This window comes from Sander lucioperca, chromosome 10 (genome assembly GCF_008315115.2).
Source record: "Sander lucioperca isolate FBNREF2018 chromosome 10, SLUC_FBN_1.2, whole genome shotgun sequence".
In the NCBI taxonomy this organism is placed as follows: Eukaryota; Metazoa; Chordata; class Actinopteri; order Perciformes; family Percidae; genus Sander; species Sander lucioperca.
This window is the reverse complement of record NC_050182.1, coordinates 37,773,701-37,793,244: the sequence shown is the minus strand read 5'-3', so window position 1 is coordinate 37,793,244 and position 19,544 is coordinate 37,773,701. Positions and strand designations below refer to the sequence as shown.

Genomic DNA, 19,544 nt, shown 5'->3' with positions numbered 1-19,544 from the left:
TAGGGAAGTTTGGACTACTAATTTAGCCCGCTCACCAACACAGTCAACAGTTGCTGCAGCGGCAACACCTGCGACGCACAGCTTATGTTATGAAAAAAACACTTTTTCTGGGATTTGGGGTGTTCTTTTGTGTCTCTGGTGCTTCCACACACATACAAACTTTGAAAAAAATCCACCCATGCTGTTTAGAGTGAGATACAGTTTCTGAATGTGTCCTGCCTTCAGTCTCCGGGTGAGCTGGTCAAAATCGGCACGACTTGTGACGTCACAAGCCGAAACGAGCTGGCTAACCGCAACCATTAGCTCGTAACGCTAGCATGCTACCTCGTTCTCAATAGCAAAGCACTGCTACAACACACACAAGTTCACCATAATCTACAAAAGAACTACTTACATGTGTGCCCTCATTTAGAAGTCTCCAGCTAATCCTGCCTTGTAACTGACCGAAGTTGTAGAAACAGCCTTAGCCTAGCTAGCTGACATGATCTACATCTGAGCTACTGTGCATGTGCGAGTGCAATTAAAGATAGTACAGAAGAAGAAGAAGAAAAGAGGTCTCACTCTGTAGCTAAAACAGAGACCAGGTGAAAAGAGGAGCTGCAGCAGTGAGAGAGAGCGGTGCAGTACAACAAAAATATGGTGTTTTTTGAAAATTAAACCATGTAAACCTATTCTGGTACAACCTTAAAATAGAATTATGAACCTGAAAATGAGCATAATATGGCTGCTTTAAGGTATTTTAAAACCCTTAGTGCCCAATTGTTTCCATTTGAATTAAAAGTATACAAATCTGAATACACGGACTTGATACACATATTTTGAGATTTGGTGTAATATACACTTTCCAAAGACTGCGTTATCTCAAATTGCTAATGAATGCAAAGGTGCAAACTGAGAATGGGCATGTTTCTAAATTTCCGTCCAAATCAAAGTAATCCATTGAAAGTTGTATGTATATCCATGAGTACATTGCAAACAGGAACTCCTAATAGCTCACCAAAATGTAAACAATTAAAAGCTAAAAAAGTTGTAGCCTAAAGCAAACTTGTCTGCCTGTATGGCAACATTCTACTTCCTGTTCACGTCCCCCAAAGCCCCCAAATTATTGTAACTGTTGTTCCAAAACTAAGATTACGAATATCCCCCAATAGAAGTTAGTCAATGAATAATAATAATAATAATAATAGGAGTTTCAGACTTTGAAAACCTGCAGTATAGAGTATAAAATCCAATGCTCACTTTTGGTACTTTGGTACAGTGACCGTTTTCGATACTCAGGACTACCGATACATGTTGATCAGTACTCAAGTTTAAATACCTATCTCTGCTTGGAATAATGCACTGAAAATGCTTATTTTTTTCTTCCAGTAAATTTTTGCCCAGTTGCAATTTTGATTTACTCTGTGTGACGAAAAACATTTCAAGCTAGCTGACAAAAAGTAAGAGGCGCACAGACTGTACTTCTCATCATGATCTCCCTATTGCATTTATTCTACCCACATTATCCACAAAATCTCCCCAGAGCTCTCTGTTAAACACTCGACTGAAGGCTGGAAAATGAGACACAAAGGGAGAGAAGAGACAAGAGAGTCAGAGTTTAGGGAGAGACACAGTATGTGTGTAAGGGAGAGTGAGTTTAAGGAGCCAGAGGAGAGTGAGCAATTATTTAAACTATGGAGTTATATGTTTAGGTATATGCATTTTGCAAATTAAAATGTTTGGTTTTATTTGTTCCGGGGATTAAATGTATGACTTTTTTTTTTTTTTTAAATGTGTGTGTGTCGAGTCCCATTAACGTGTCATCATAACATATACTTATATTACCACCAGGTGGAAACATGTTGATGTTGATTAGTACTCAAGTACTGTACTTAAGCATAATTTTCAAGTACTTGTACTTTGGTTATTTCCATTTACTTTCCTTATACTTATACTTCTTAAAATAACTAAATAACTTTTACTCCACTACATTGATTTAACAGCTGTAGATGGTAGTAGCTGGTTACTGTTCAGATTAAGGGTCTACCTGTAAAACACATGGTAAGATTGTGAAACACAAACCGATGGCTCTCAACATTTTCGTGACCCCTTACAAAAAAGCAGTTTCTGATTGGGGCTGGCTTGGCATGTCAATGAGTTCTTTGCAGTTCCATCATTTAAATAACTGTCTGAGGCCCAGAAGGTCAAATGACCCAATATTTCCCACAACATTTCCCCTGATGTTCCCGCTATGTATGTTGCTGCTGTCTAACAGCGAAAACACACCGCTATTTTATCCAATGTCTGGCTACAATTACCACAGTTTTTCCTACTCTTCCCGTCTCTTTCTATCATAGAGAGTATGATATCTACGCTACGCGGGCTGTACGCGACACTTACACGCCCAGTGTGTTTTCGCTGTAACTCCGTTCTTTGCGGGAAACAACAACACACTTCGAGTTAGCAAGCCACACGTTGAAAATGTGCCCGTTTTGAAGAGAATTTGGATGGTGCAACAAGGCAGGCCTGCTTGGTTCTTGTAAGGAATGTTTGTAAAGATGTACAAAGAATATGCTTACACATTTACTCTCTAACTGGGATGTTTCGGGACCGATTGGTGGGGATTGCTGCGGACAAAGTACACAAGCAATAGCTCACGTTACTGTATTGTGTGAACAGTTAACTTCATTTGATATTGTATGTGATGTTTTCTTTTGTGGCGTGCAAATGTTCCACCAAAACAAGTTCCTTCCCGAGACTATTTTGCAGAGGCACCGTCGCTGCGTCCGGAACACGCCCAAGACGATTGTGATTTGTTTAAAGAAATGCAAACAACCCAGAGCGTTTGTTATCTATCTATACTATCCTGGAATGTACATGTGGTGTAGCACAGCTCTGTGGAGATAAGTCTGGCAATGCCAGAGTACCAATAAAGTAACAACAGCACACTCTTTGGAATGAACATCATAGATGGCATAAGTCCTGCCCCCTTGGCACCATGCTGCTGCAGGAAAAAAAATCAATGCCTGTGAACCTGATTTCCCCTGTCGATGACTGACAGGTATCTGGGCAGGAATCAGCCACAACATTTTAAATATTAGAGAGATTATTTTGATGGGCAAATAGAGAGAATGAGCCTTAGTGTCCCATATCCCCTTCTGATGGGTGCTTTCGTGTCAGTCCGTGGTAGGAAGTTAATAAATGGTGAAGACATAAGAGATGTAAAGGGATATTTTTAGAATGCACAGACCACCTCTGACTCATCCAGGCCTCATGCTCTGTGAATTACATTTTGACCCTGAATGTCTCTTTTAAATGTCCTTTTTGTCTGTCCTTGGCACTGAGTGATATGACTTAGTCTGTACCCACTATATACAAACAGTGTGTGTGTGTCTCTACAGGATTAAGACTCAAATTCCCACAAATGTGCATTGTGCACACTCTTTGAGTTAGATATATACAAAGCTGTTTTGCTTCACGACTGATAATAGATAGATAGATAGATAGATAGATAGATAGATAGATAGATTTTTATTGATCCCAAAGAAATGGGAAATTCCGGTGTTGCAGCAGCAAAAATATCAGACACACATCACACATACAGAATATACATGAAGTAAAAGGATACAATATACATGCAGTAATAATAGGATAGAATATAAGAACAAATAGTTTAAAAATATCTATAAGTTGATCAGCCATCCCTTTGCATTACTCTTATGTACAATTATGGCTATTTATCTTAGATCTCATTATACATCCACCTGACCTGCAAACCATCATCAGTAGTAATACGTCATTGTTATCAAATGTTATAAAGGTAATAAATAGGATTTAGCAGTTATATTACATAGTTTATGAATAGTTTCCCTATAGAGGATAAAAGGAAAAGAACCCTGAACTAGTAGGAGACATTAAAGGATTTAGAGAAGACATTGATTTAAAGGTTTATGAATGTGCCTTCGATTGGTGATTGGCATATTATAGATATATGTGTAGATTGCAAATCTAGAGGTATGTGACTTTTGTGGAAATGTCCTACTCGACTGTGATCCTAATGATCAAGTGCTCATCATTAGGAGAAATGTTGAAAATCCATGGGTAACACTTGTATGCTAAAGGACTCAGGCCAGAGTGGGGAAGGCAGAGTGAAACAGAGGGATGAGCTGCTGTGCAGCGACAGAGACCTCTTCCAGGGGTTAACCGCAAGGTAATTGAAAACTGGTCCGTACATGTGACCGCTGTTTACTCGGTTCACAGCCCATTTATCTGCAGGTTTAGCAGATACTACTGAAGAAGGGCTGACTGGGCGCTTTGTACACCTTTAAACCTTTAGAGGTTGTGATGCAGCGCCCAAGTCTGAAGCCTCTGGATAGTCTGTTTGCCAGCCGACTGCACATACTGTCACTGCTTAGAACACAGCTGGAGAACTGGACTTATTACCATTAGCATGTCAATAAACTCTGAGGCTTCAGACCAAGCGCAGTCGCTGGTGCAACTAGGGAGTAACAGTACACAATATCCATGGTTCAATAGTGGATAACTCCTGAATGACTTGTAGCTTGTGCTCCTTTACACGGCAACCACAATTGACTGACTGAATTGTGGCTGTGAAGGAACATTGTGGCTTGGCTCAAGCACTGTAACCGACTAATTTGGGTGGTGCTGTTTTAAACAGTGTAGCATGTTTGACGGTTTCTGTTTCCAGGGACATACATGTAATGTTAGCCAACATCAGTTTGACAAGTTGCCAGACAGCTTTTGCTCCACTCTTTGTCCAGACTAAGTGTCACTGTAACTTACTGGGAAACCATAACACTTCCAGGCACTAGATCTACATGACATCCCAGCTCTGTTTTCCTGTGTGCATTCACTTTATCTGCTAAACTGTACATCCAAAGGCTAACCCGAGTAATGGTTTAGCTAACAAACGGCAACTGTCCCACTGCCAAAGCTGTCCAGGTGGAATTTTACTCTCTAGAATTAATGTTTCACAAGACATAAAGCTAAACACTAAGTTGATTGAATAGTAATTATTTATTTCCCCGGGCGAACCAAAGAACATCACCTGCCGAACTGAATGTCCTGTACCGAATGGATTTCGGATGAATACACATACATTTAGACCCCTAGGTGTGACCAACTACAGTATGTTTCTGCAATTTCATCAAAAAGAGGCACAGTTGCAAACCTGGCACAGCATGGCGCAGATATACAAATCACATGCTCATGTAGGATATATTGCTTGGCTTGTGCATTGAGTTGCACGGGAGGTCATGATAGCTGTGTCCCTTTCCGATATACAAATGTGTGCTTACGTGCAGTCACGTCTCTGCGCCTACATTTTTAAAATGAATATTTAAATATTGTCTAAGAGATCTCAAAAGGGTAGAAAGTAGTTAATTTAAGCAGCAGAGACCGAGATATCCTCACTTCAAGTATCTCACATGGGACAAACTCAAAAACACCTGATCCTACATTTCAATTCAATTAAATTGTGTCATTGACACAATGTGCAATCACATTTGTGTAGGTCATTGCTTTCCAACAAACAGTGCACATACACAGTAGATTTAAAAAAAGACACGTTATTAACATTAACATTATTTACAGGCTCATTATTATTTCCCATAATGCAACTCAACGGCGTCTTTTCTTAGACTCTTTCTGTCTGGTAAATGCCCTCGTTTATACGTTCCCAATTTTATAACACAGACTTTCTGTCATAAATTTCTGTCTTTTAAACCCAAGCTGGGAAATATATTCTCATTAAATTATTTCAGACTTGACCAAGCTCTAGAGCCACAGAAGACACTATACAGCTGTTTTCACAGGCTGAGTGGTACGCCTCTCGACTAGCAAATATGTATTGGGTGTAGTGCCCTTTAAATGGCTTATTTTATTGTAGAATCTTTTTATTGAAGCTAAAAAGATGGGTTGTGTCTGCAAACAATTATGACAATAGAAAAGGAAAGTCGCGGCTCCCACTGGAATGGGTTGTTGGCTCTATGTCGGGAAACGAGAACAAGTTGAACGTCCAATTGTGTGGGGTAACGGAAAACCGATCCCTCCCAGTTAGTGTTTATTCCTCCTAGTGCACATCAGATTTACCTCCTGTGATCCTTAAACATGCTCGACCAGTCAGAGTATTCATTTTTATTTTTATTTTATCAGTTTATTTGTCAGAGACAATAAATATAGGCTTTGCTACATCTAAAGTGCAACCGATGCAATGTGTGTGGGACTTCTCGCCGTAGGCTAATTTGCAGTCCTAATTTGCAGTCCTAAAATAGACATACAAACTAACAATTGAAGCAGACAAACAGGCAGTCACAGATGCATAAAAACTAACCGTAGGCAAACATGGACCAGCAGCCACATACAGTACATGCATCAAGACCAACGATACAGCAGACTGAGGCAGCAACCTAGATGGTTAAAAGCTGACAATTAAAGCAAACAGTCACATAAATACATAAAAACCAACAGTAAAACAAACACAGAGTAAAGATAAAGTAAGTAAAAACATTTACTAAAATAACAACTAAGAATACATTAATTATATGTAGATATTTAGACCATCAACTGCTGCAGTAGTTTTTATTGCCATTTAATGGTATGTCCAAGTTTGTGTTGGGTAGCTCTGGAGAAAAAAAAATGTAACCGTCCGTCTCTCAGCTTGGCAATGAATGCATTTACTTTCACTGTAGCCTTGATCTGTGTCGCCAATGGGTGATGACAGCAAACACTGCAGAAGTGTGAGAATGACTTTAGGCCGGCGACAGACTGGATGCATGGCGTGAGCGTGTCAGCTGCGTGGCGTGTCCGTTTTTATTTCGGCTCCCATATTAACAGGTTAGAGCTTGCAAACTGCCTGCGTGACACGCACGTGACATGCTGACATGTGACGGCTGACATGTGACGGCTCCAGCCGCGCCAAAAACGCATGCCTGCTAGAAACAGAACCGGCGCCTATTTTTCACGCGACACGCAAGCGTGTTGGAAGTGTTTCCAGGCAAAATAGAATAGGAAAATATGTTTATATGTCATTTTGACACAAATACATATTAACCTGTCAATACAGAACAAAATAATCTGTAGCCTATTTTGCGGTCAATACTGCCGAGATGACACTCTGATTGGGTTATTGCATGTTACGCTCAAAACACACCTATGATTAATAAAGACACTAAGTACAACCCTTTTGAACCATGCGCACGGACCCTTTTTTCCACCGTTAAACTAGCAAAAGTGGATTCGTACACACCCTAAACGCATCTGCGCCAGGCGCTTCACGCCGTGCACTTAGATCGTTAAAATAGGGCCCTTAGTGTCTGACTTCAGGAAGCCTAAATACTGGTCACACAATAATATGAAAGAAATGTGGTTTGTAATAATAGTCAGTGGTATTCATCCTCTAAACAACAGCATATTTAATGTAATTTTTTTTTTCTATTAAAAAAAACCCTTTTTATCATGAGTTATTGATTGATACAATGATACATTGATTGAAAACATCAGTGTGTGAAAATAGTATTAAGTATTTAAGAAAAAAAAGGAAAAAAATAATGTAATTATAGACAAATGGTCAACTGAAAATAATATGAGATAAGACAAGACTTAACTTAAAGTGTGTGACTATAGGTTGTTGTAGCAGCAAAAAGCAATATGATTCAGTGCTGTTGGAGATACAGATTAGAAACTACATTTTCTGGGGAAAATGTGTGTTGTTGCTGAGAGCAGAAAGTTATTGCTCGCAAAGTTGTAAACAGCAGCTGAAGGAGAATGAACTGTTGGAAGAGTAGAATTAGTTTCAAGGAGGGGAGGGGAGAAAGATGGAAACATGGAGAGAGGGCAGAAAGGGAAAGAGAGATGTGGGGAAAAAATGGGAACATAAAACAGGAGGTGGGAAGGAAAGGATTAAAAAAAGAATACAGAAGAAGGAAATAAAGAAGAGAAATAAAGTAAGGGGTATGGTAGTAAGAATGTAGTAATAAAAAGAAAACAAAAGAAAAAATATGGGATTGGTGAAAACGTTTTATTGTTTAATGTTAGGCATTATTGCGATACGTTCCCAAGATATATCTCAGAGGCACACTCTCAGAAATAAATCCGTAAAATAACAGAAAATGTTCTGGCAGCTCATAACCCGGACTTTGTCCCGTCATTAAGAAACGGAAATGATGTGTAGCAACAGTTAAAATACAGAACATTTGAAAATAAAAACTTGAAAAAGCGACAAGTAATATGAGGAAAAAAAACTTCAAAACTGACGTAAAAAGCATCAAACATCGGAAAAAAAGTGACAACGTGGACTTTAATCTCCCGAAACCAACGTCCGTAGCAGACATAAATTGTCGGAGCACAGATTATGTAATTCCAAATTTAAAAACTGAAATACTGTGAAGCCCGTTTTATGGACAATTTCTGTTAAAATATACAGAAAGAACGATGTCATTTAGCACTAATAATAGGGAAATTTCGGTACAGCAAAATATGTGTTCATATATGTTCTTTCAATACTTTCTGACTTCCCTACTGTAAATGGCTCTCAGCTCCAAGCCCATTGGTTACTAAACCAAAGACATACAAAGCAAGCATTACTCAAACAGGATGATATAGTGCATTTGTCGGGGACTATGTTCAACGGCGGATTAATCTGATGAGTATTTGGGGCAGCCGGACGGTGTGAGATTAAGTCCAAATAAACTACTGTTTGTGTGTTCATGGTAATGCAGGGACATGTCACCCAGTGCAACAGTGTGGCTCATTGATGTACAGCAGAATGTACAGCATTCTCAGTTTCATGTAGTAAAAGTACATTGTCGCCTTTTTTTTTTAAAGAAGTTTTTGTCATTTTTGTGGTCGTTCTTTTGTGCTTTTTTTCAATGTTCTTTTTTAGTGTATATTTAACATCGCTAAATATATTGATCAATAGAAAATGTATTTCTAAAGTAGAAAAGTTTACACATCATAACGTATTGTATTCATTACACAAGGTGTGGGATGGCTCTGGATTGACGTGCCGTTTGGTCCAGATGGGGACCTTGGTCTGGACTTTGAGAAGTTGAGAGTTTTTTTGTGATTGTTGCGGGCAAAAATCCTTGATTATGCGGCACGTTTTCTTAAAAAATGCAATGGAATATCTGGGATATTTATGCAATTTTATGCAATGAAATTGCGGGAACTTGCAAAAACTGCGGTTTCATCATGGCTTCATCGCAGGGTTTGCAGCTTTTCGGTGATGTTCACGTCGCGTAATTACGTCACGTCATAACATTCCCATGGCAACAGGGGAAAATGGCTGCTTTTGTGTGAAGTAAACCCAACATTTTTCAACTTTGTGCTAAGATATATGTGACTTTTCTGCAACGAAAATGCGGGGATTATGAAATCATGCAAGCCCCGCATATTTTGCGTGGAAATCGGCAATTTATGCGGCGAAAGTGCGGCGCATTTGAAAAAATGCGGCCCCCGCATAAATAAGTGGACTTTAGCTAAATATGCATTGAATTATGCAATCACATAATCACGTTTTTCTGGAGGGACTGGTAAAAGCGGGTACAGGCAAAAGGGAGCACTAAGTTGCTCTTTTAAGAATAACACGCTTGTACAAAGAATAGATAAGTAGTACAGAATACTTTTATCCTGAACTTAATGCTGTTTCTGTTGCAGACGCTACAGGGGATTATATCACTCTACTTGAGTAGAACATGTAGGACTGCTATTTCTGCCACTAATGATATCTAAATGTGACAGGCACAGAGGCAGCATCTTTCTGTTTGTCTTTGTGTGGAGAATTTGTAAACAGCTCATAGTCCACCCTCCAACCGAAGACGTTGGGTGCGAGTGGCACGCCAGGCAGACCCTCCCCCACCCCCTTCATCTCTCTCTGTCCCATTATTTGCCACACCTGACAGACGGCTATAATTGATTGTGCTGTAGGAATTACGGAGGCTGCTTCGGATGCGCTAGGTGCTTAAGTTCACGTCTTCAGACACATTAATATGGAAATCCCTGTAAATTAAATAATATTTGTTCCCCATTTTATGCAAATGCTTTAGCACCAAGCCAGTTATCACTTTGATGTTTTACTGGGAAGAGCTTTGGTTTGGACTACATTTTCTTGGCTGGGTGTGCTGCTACCAATTATGCACTGCATTCGAGATAAAGTCCCTCTAACCTTTATTACAACGGCCTTTAATGTTGCTCTGTTGTGGGTCTTCTTCTCGTGCTTTGATATTTAAGGAGCGTTTGGGCTCTACCTACGCTTACATAAGGCATGCTTTTTATAGTGAGTTACAGTAGGTGCTTGACTTTTTATTTGAGTACCCACAATATGACCATAATATGCAGTTTTATAGGGTTGTTGATGACTGTTACTCGGCCACATGCAGAGATATCAGGGTGTCAAAACAAGTTCTTGTCCATAATATCTGTTCTTTTCCCAACTCACTGGAGTTAGGCACGGTAAACCCAAAGATAAGATATGCTGCACTAATCAGATGTTGATGTAAACAATGGATTAAAAAGCTCAAAATGATGATCCAACAGAGAGTTAGCACCAACTCTGCAGTTCCTCTTAGCTCTACAGATATTGTGAGCCTGTTTTGGTTTCCCCCGCCTTGGCACTCAGGTTTAATTTTCCTTGTTTGAAGCATTTTCAGGCAGCTGTTTTTCAGTGAAAAAGCTCTGATAAACCATTGATGTGTTGTGAGGAAGCACCCACTCCCTCACTAACTATTTTGCTACTTTGTTCCCTCACAAACTATTTTGCTATTTTTTCAATACATAAAGACATTTACTCTCACTAGGTTTTCTTTATTTAAAGTTCCTACATCAGAGTTGATTTTTTTGGACGAATGTTAATTGCTGGATGATGTACCACACCTGATTACTGACCTGAGTAATGACTTGATTGGCCAGTTTGAACTGGAGAGGCAGGCTCTCATCCTATATGTAATGTGTGAGTAGAATGTGAGTTGTTGGTGGACTGTTTATATGAGGATCAGCACCAGAACAGTTTGAGCAGAGTAAAGAGGAGTTCCCTGTGTTTTTCTTTGTTAAAAGTTTTTTCGAAGACTGAAAATAAAAGTCTACCAGTTTTCCCAGCAAACCTTCATGCCAGCGTGATGTTTTATCTGCTTCATGGTTCCTCTGAGCTGCAACGCACCTCACCTTGCAACAGTGTAAATAAGCCATTGTTTGCTACCGTGTTTGCCCAGAACTTTCTAGAGTGATAATATGTGGGATGACGTTTTCATCTTGTTCTGCTGCTGATTGTGCAGCTTTAGGATGCACTGCCTGATTTAGTCATATTTCCCCTATAGTGTCACCAGATCCCCACATTTCGTTTCAGTGAACTTACTTTGAAATCCAGCATAGTTTACACAGCAGCAGTGGAAAAAGTGCAGTATTCACATCCCTTAGTATTTGCAGTAGTATTATGAAAAAAACTATTACTGATGCGTCAACATGTAAGCAGCACTTTAATGTTTAAGCTGGATGAGGCGGAGCTAATTTTTAGTGTTGTAAGTCCGCGTAATTTAATGCACTGTACAATAGTGGATCATATTTTTATTAAATTTTTTTCTAAATTCTTGATCTGCAAAATGATTAGTAACTATAGCCTTCAGATAAATTCCGTGGAGTAAAAAGTAAAGTATTTATTGCTTACTGTGGAATAAAAGGAGACGTGGCATAAAATGGAAACTTATTACTAATTTGTGACTGTTGTAAATACGAGCTGATGACATCACCAGGCTTATTTTCTCAGACTTGAGAGCCTGTTTCAACGGGCTGAGTAGTGCTCCTCATGACTACTCAATGACAGTATTATGTATAAAATTGGTGGAGTGCGCCTTCAAGATGGGATTTCCCTGATATAATTGACAGAGAGACACAGCACTGTATTAATACCAGTGGGAAATTGTGTTATTGCAACAGCCCACGCACATCAATTACAAAGCATATAACATAAGGACACTGAAAGAGGTGGACAGAAAATACATGAAAACATTACTAAAAACCTAGTCTCGCATTGCCAGACCTTCCTCCACAGCGCTGCGGAGGAGGGTCTGGCTAGTCCACACAGAATTCCAGGATGGGAGAAAAATGTGCTGTGGTTTTTTGGCATTTCTTTAAACTAATCACAATCGTCTTGGGTGGCGCTAACTGCCGGATGGAGCAACGGTGCCGCTGAAAAAATAGCCTCGGGAAGGAACTTGTTTTGGTGGAACCATGTGTACGTTCAAAAGTTGTTTTAGTCGTGCAACAGAAAACTCCGATTGGACAGATAGTCTAGCTAGCTGTCTGGATTTACCCTGCAGAGATCTGAGGAGCAGTTAACCATAGTCCTCAGAAATCCACCGGAGTTTAGAATTACAACACAAAGGAAGAGGAAGGTAACGGACATCCGGCACCCGGTAAAAACCTAAAGTCTAAAGCGGAAACTAAATTAGAAAACTAGGGCTGTACTCATAGAAATAGAATGGGAGTAGAACGGACGTTGAACTCTTTTGACTAGTAGAAAATGGCGCTCAGCACTTTGCATTGACCATAGAAATAGAATGAGTTACCCCGCCACCATGGTCACAGTTCTTTGCAATGGCAACAGTACACATAAAAATAGCCACTGCTCTGGCCATCCTGCTATGTTGATCTGAATGGGAGTCTCCGTTCTGCTGTCCTTCCATTTCTATGGCTGTAACTCTAAATATATACAGTATGATATGCCTGATAATGTGCTGTACATGATTAGTACAAGTCTAATAGAAAATGTATATTGAGGTCTTGTATTGGTATGGCATGCTTCTACATTGGATTTGCACAGATTAATAAATAAAGTGCTATACTATTAATCTAAATATACTGTGGAATGTAGAGGTATGTACAACATGTAAGTATTATAGGCTGCACCCATCTTGATTATTGTCATATTTTAAGATGACACTACAGGACAATGGGGCATAAAAAAAGTTTTGTTTGGTTCCGGTTTCCGACCGACCCTGTCAATTTATGTGCGACCCAAATTTATTTTATGAGCTTGGGGAAAAAATAATACAAATTAAATAAATACACAAATAAGAAGTTTGAGGCAAACTATAATTAGTCATCAGTCGTGCATGAATACCTGCAGCAGTGTTTAACACTGAAAACACACAGCTAAGTTCCGCGTTTACTTGCAGCTCTGCTACAGTAGCACATACCCTTTAACGTTACCTGCCGGTCACATCGTCTCTAAACAGTCCGCTCACAGTGAAGTCCTGCAAGGATCGAGAGGTGTTAGAGTCCGGCGGCTGCTCGCTCTGTTTGTTATAAGACTCATACCGAGCAGATTAATGCGCTCACAGATCCAATCTTTGCAGATGTGACCGCTCAGTTTTTAGCTAGCTAATAAGCCGTTAGCCTGTTAGCTCGAGCTTTGTCTGAAGGCGCCGAGCAGCCAGCCAGGCTCCGACACACACCGACACATTCCGCACATCCTCCGCTCAGTTTAACCGCTAACCCCTCGGTACTGGTCAGAGCCTGCGTGTTTACTTTGTGTCACGGTCCTCCGGTGCGTCCAGCGACGGGCTCCGTTGAAGGTTTTTCTGAGATTGTATTGAGGTTATTGAGGTATTAGATGAAACATTGCTTGAGATGTCTTCAATACCAATGGTCCAGAACAGTTTTTTAGGAGTAGGAAAAAGTACACATATTTAAAATCTGTGTGTGTGTGTGTGTGTATGTGTATGTAACATGCTGGGACACACAAGGTGGTACTGTACATGTAGTACAGGTAGGCTATGTTATGGAAAAATAGAGTATCCATCGCTACTGTAAAGGAAAATAAAAATGTCCTACCTATTCCTTGCTGCCACTGGGAAAAAAATACAAATAAAATAAATTCCCTACCGATCCATGACCTCAACTGACAACCAACCGGAACAAAATTTTTTTTTTTGATGCCTGGGTTATTTCTTTTGTTCTTAAGCTTACTAGGTTTTTTGCAGAGGCAAAAGTAAGCTGTGAGTGTGTTGGTGTCTAACCTGCTATAAAGGCTTCCAAGGTCCAGCATTTCAGGTGTGCATGGACATCCACTGGCGATTACTGGTAGTCCTTTTCTTTTGTTTGATGTTCGCATTTCTCTGTAGCTTTGTAAACTACATGGATCCCAGTGCGGAGCCACGGAGGACTTAACAGATCACCACAGTGTCTACTTTTAATATTGTGACCTATTCATTTAGTTGTATTCAGCTCATTACCCATTCTGAATTGTAAATTCAGCCGTTAATCACAATTACCTCATGTTGCCATAAAACTTTATGATGCCACAAACTTAACTGAAACATGGATTCTTCATCTCTTGTATAAGAAAGCAGTAAAACTCATAGTTGCATGAAGTAAAAAGCAACATAAAAGAAAAAAAAACAACCTGCAGACGGTTTGATTCCCTGTAGGTGAACGTGATGCACATCTGCAGTGTGGAGGTTCAGCAGCAGTGGTGTGAATGTGTAGTGCAGGCCTGTTTCGCTGGCAGGGATTGGTTAGGTCTTATCTTGATTGGATGGTTTGACAGGTACTGCATCACATTAAAGGCCTTACCAATCTTCCCTGTCACATCCAGCAGGAGGCACACAGATAGCCCCTCCTCTCATACAGGGTGATACACAACATATTGAATTTTCCTCAGGTTTCAAAGACAAAATAAAGGCATGAGCAAGATCATTTACTTTGTCTCATAAGTCAAAGACATAGACCCCAAATCCACTTTTTCACTTTCTACAATGAACTGATGTTTTTCTGAATTTTGCTGACGGTCTTAGTCTTAAGGCACTACCACCGCTCAGCTGTTGCTCTGTTAGAAAGATGCTATGCAGCCTTACACATACTGTAACGTCTCAAATATTGACCAGGGCCTCTATTTACCTGCAAAGATGTTTCCAGTGGCTCAAAAGGCAAAGTCTCTCCGCCTTTCCTGGAAGCAGAAGTGTTTGTGACTTTTGTTGGTAGCTTAAGAGCAATTGGAACTAATTAGTTAATTAAATACTGCTGTATATGGCTATATATATATATATATATATATATATTAAGTTTGAATATATCTAATAAAGGTCTGAATATATGGAATAGAAGTCTGAATATTAAACTTGAATTTATGGAATGAAACTTGAATATATGTAATGAAAGTCTGAATATATTGAATGAAAGTCTGAATATATTAATTGGTCTCTGAATATATTGAATGAAAGTCTGAATATATTGAATGAAACTGAATATATGGAATGACACTTATTGAATGAAATCTGAAGTCATCAAGGTTCTGGCGCCATCCCATGTTTTCTATGTGATTAATCCATACGGATATTGCTGCAACAAGTGTGACACTATGAGCGAGTCAGCACGAAATCTAGGATCAGCAATCCTAAGTAATGAAGAGATCATTAACACCCTGGCAAATGCACGTGCTGGCAAAAAAAAACAAAACAGTACATCGTTAACCATATTCAAAACCATTTTAAACGATGAAGAAATGTACTCACTGTTTTATCATGGAATGTAGTAAACCTCACAGGTCAGCCAGTTCCATTCCTTTTTTCTATCTCGACCTGCAAGTCACTTCATCGAGTTCATTTCAGGAACTGATTCCCAGATAGTGCAACTCCTTCTACCTGAAGAAATGCATAACTTGGTGTAACTGTGATACTATGTTGTTGTCTGATGACTAGGTGGAATCCACCCAGAGTATGATCAGGATCCTGGGACTATCAGCCACCCTGCCCAACTATCTAGATGTGGCCGCCTTCCTACATGTCAACCCCTACATTGGCCTCTTTTTCTTTGACAGTCGCTTCAGACCCGTGCCCCTTGGACAGACCTTTGTTGGCATCAAATCCACTAACAAGGTAAACAAACAGAGATGATGTGAATGTATAAACCTATAGGAGTGTGACTTTTACATGCACAGGTGGTTCAGTTCTTCAAGGTGATACATGCATACAGTATATGTTCAACAACTGAAGAACTAGGCTACTTCTTATAAGACTTGGTTTTAACTATCTAACTATTTTTTTCTCGAATAATGGATTAGTTGTTTGGTCTATAAAATGTCAGAAAAGGGTAAAAGATGACCATCAGTGTTTCCCAAAGCCCAAGACGACATCTTATAATGTTGTTTTGTCCACAACTCAATGATATTTAGTTTACTGTCACAGAGGAGAGAAGAAACTAGAAAATATTCACATTTAACAAGCTGGAAGCCGAGAATTATTATTATTTTTATAGTTGACAACTAATCGATTAATCTTTGCAGCACTATTTATAACTAGGGCTGGGTACCAAATTCAATACTTTTTAGGCATTGACCGAATTGCTTCTAAAGTAGCGAGTATCTGAAAATGCCTTGTCATTCAATATCCAATTTCAATACCTAAGAGTAAATCTCACCAGCGTCAGTGAGCCAATAGGCTCGCAGCATGCTTCTACCAAGATCTAATAATGTTTGTGATTGGATGTCTAACGTTACACGTTGTAGAGACACACAGGAAAAAACTCTACGTTAAGCTCACGTAGTAGGAGCTGAAAAATAAATAAAAAGATTAGTGCCGTAATGTGTAATGTTGTAATTTATTTATGTTTTATGAAATTGGTATGGAAAAACATATCGTTTAGGAAGCGGTATCGAAGTCACAGTATTGGTATCGGTACCCGTATCGAAACATTTTGAACGATACACAGCCCAATTTATAACACTCAGTACATACAGAATCATGGGGGACAATAACCAAAAAATAACCAAATAATTTTTGAGCCCATAATGAGTGCAACATGCACAATATGGTATTACAGCAAGGCAGAACGGTCACTTTATAGGCCACTTTGGAACGTTTGGATGAACTGGTAATATTTAGGTTCTCATACAAGGCAAGGCTTGCAGCAGCTATGGACAAGTGTACACTTTTTTTGTGATACATTTTCATTTTTGCTTCTCAATTTTACTGTTGGCATCATACTTTGTATTCCTTATGTTTCCGCCATTGCTCAATCAAAGAGTGTTCTAATGTCGGTCATTCAGAGTAGAGGTTTAGTTGCAGAGTATTAAACGCAAACAAAAGAAGACAAACCTGACCGGAGTATGCAGAGAATGTAGGTTACAAATATAATCCATTAGTTACATTAGAGTTGAAAAATTGCTGGTAATTAGTTAAGTTAAATAGTTTATTGTGTTATTTTTTGTGTCCTGTTCAGATCCAGCAGCTTCATGACATGGAGGAGGTTTGCTACAACAAAGTTCTGGAGCAGGTTAAAGCCGGTCATCAGGTGAGGGCTCTTCTCCTAAATATTTGAACCATACAAAAATAATACAATGTATAGAGGAGTACATTTAGAAGAATATTTACTACCTTTAAATGTTACTTAATTGCTATGCCAGAAATGGTTGGTTTATGTTTTTTATGTTTTACTAATGCATTTGCATTTTTTAAACTTATTTTTAAGTGTTTAAAATGGGCTGGCCCCAGGCACGGTGTCTAAACACATTACACAGAGAAATAATGGCCGGACCACGACAAGAGGAGTAGCTAACCAGAACTGTAGAGTCCTAATGTGCAGAACAAATTTTGGTCAGTCCTCCTGGTCAGTAAAAGGTGAACACTTATGGAATTCTTTTCTTAAATCCCAAACAGAACTAAAACACAAAAGCCAAATTATGGCTTAATCAACAGAGATGTGAGCACTAATGGTGTCTCTTAGTGACACAATTTTTACGTATTTTCTTTCTCTCTGTATTTTCGAAGAATTTAATAGACTGTTTGTTTTGTTGTTGTTGTTGTTGCTGTTTCTGTAAAAGCCTGACCAAGGACAAAGACTGCAAATTAGCGTCTAGGCAAGATGTCCTTAAAGGACAATTCCGGCGCAAAATGAACCTAGGGGTTAATAACCATAGATATAGAACAGATAGTTCTATATCTATGTTAATAACATATGTGTACCGAGTCGAACCTTCTCTGGGATCTGTTTTCATGCTAATCGAATGTGTCTCTAGCTTGAAACGAGCTACCGCAAACCGGGAGTTAGCTGCTATCGCTAGCTTTCGGGGCAAGGTAAATCACTATTTGATACCACTAACAAGGCTCGAAATAGCACCACACTTAAACGGTAGCATAATGAGGGTCCCTACATGCAAACCAAAGCATTGAGGACTTTGTAAGTGTACAGACAGTTTATTACAAAGATAGATTATATGGACAGTAGCGTTCATGTTTACATGTGGCCGCCATCTTGGATAACAGTCACGAGCAGTCGAATCACGAACGCTTAACCCCTAGGTTCAATTTGCGCCGGAATTGTCCTTTAACACCTTGCATCTTTCACATCTGGTTGTGATAATGTTATAGGTTTGGTCCCTGATAAATAAACAATAAAATATAAAAACATAAAATAATTTCTATCTGACAACTGACGACTATAGGTATGGGTGTCACAGTGGTGAAATTTTAGTTTGACGATTAATTGTCTATATATAATTGCAATTGACTATTTAATTTTCTTTTTCTGTTCAACTACAGAAACAAGATTTCACCACCTTTTAAAATAAAGGTTATATACAACCAGTGGTGGAACGTAATTAAGTACATTTACTTAAGTACTGTCCTTAAGTACACATTTGAGGTACTTGTACTTTACTTGAGTCTTTTCTTTGCATGCCACTTTCTACTTCTACTCCGCTACATTTCAGAGAGAAATATTATACTTTTTACTCCACTACATTCATCTGACAGCTTTAGTAGTACTAGTACTAGTTCCTTTACACATTAAGATTTTTGCACACAAAACACATGTAGTTTATAAAATACAATGTGTTAGTATGAATTAAACTACCCAACAATATACAGGCCTTCAAGTCCAGCTAAAATTATTAGACCACGAAACTAAAAACTATGAGACTAACTATATTTCTTTGTTTTTCATGAATAGGACCTTCTGTAGTAAATATGTTTGTGGACTGTTTGGAATGAACACCTGCTATCTAAAGTCTCTGAAGTCCTGATATCCCCCACTGTTACCCTCCCCTTACTTTCCCCTTCCTTCCCCCATCCACCAACCACCACCCTCCGATCATTCTGCTTCCACTCTACAGCCTCACAAGGCCTATTGGGAGGATGAAAGTTGTGAATTCAGACTTTACTGTTTAGCTCCCATCTGCTACAGGAGTTGAACTCCCTATTGAGCACGGTTGTTATCCTGTCTGCATCATTTTATTGCAAGTGTTCACACACACACATACACACATCCTTTTTCTTGCTTTTTTCCCTTCTCTCTTGCCCATTATCTCCCTCAGAGACACACTTAATATGAGTCTTGCTATAGCCCTTGAGAACTTGTAAAGCAACTTAATTTTACTGCACCACTGACAACTTTCTCTTCCCCCGGGTTGACGGTCCAGTCCGCCTTGTAGGTTAAGACTGCAGAGGCCACAGCTCAGCTGGGGAGGCCTCTCCTTCGCACATGATTAAATTGTCAAGAAGTGGTTGTGACATATATTAATTTCATCTGGGAGGATCTGATGGATGGAATTTTCCTTT

At 39.2% G+C, this 19,544-nt stretch overlaps 1 protein-coding gene across 3 annotated transcripts in view; it reads left to right on the top strand.

The window, feature by feature from the left end:
- Positions 1–19,544, top strand: part of ascc3 (activating signal cointegrator 1 complex subunit 3) — a 208,505-nt gene that overhangs the window by 104,252 nt on the left and 84,709 nt on the right. For all 3 annotated transcript variants that reach the window (XM_031278220.2, XM_031278219.2, XM_031278221.2), the window contains exons 12-13: positions 15,690–15,866; positions 17,209–17,280. In XM_031278220.2, the coding sequence (XP_031134080.1) occupies positions 15,690–15,866; positions 17,209–17,280 (249 nt within the window). The remainder of the gene's footprint in view (positions 1–15,689; positions 15,867–17,208; positions 17,281–19,544) is intronic.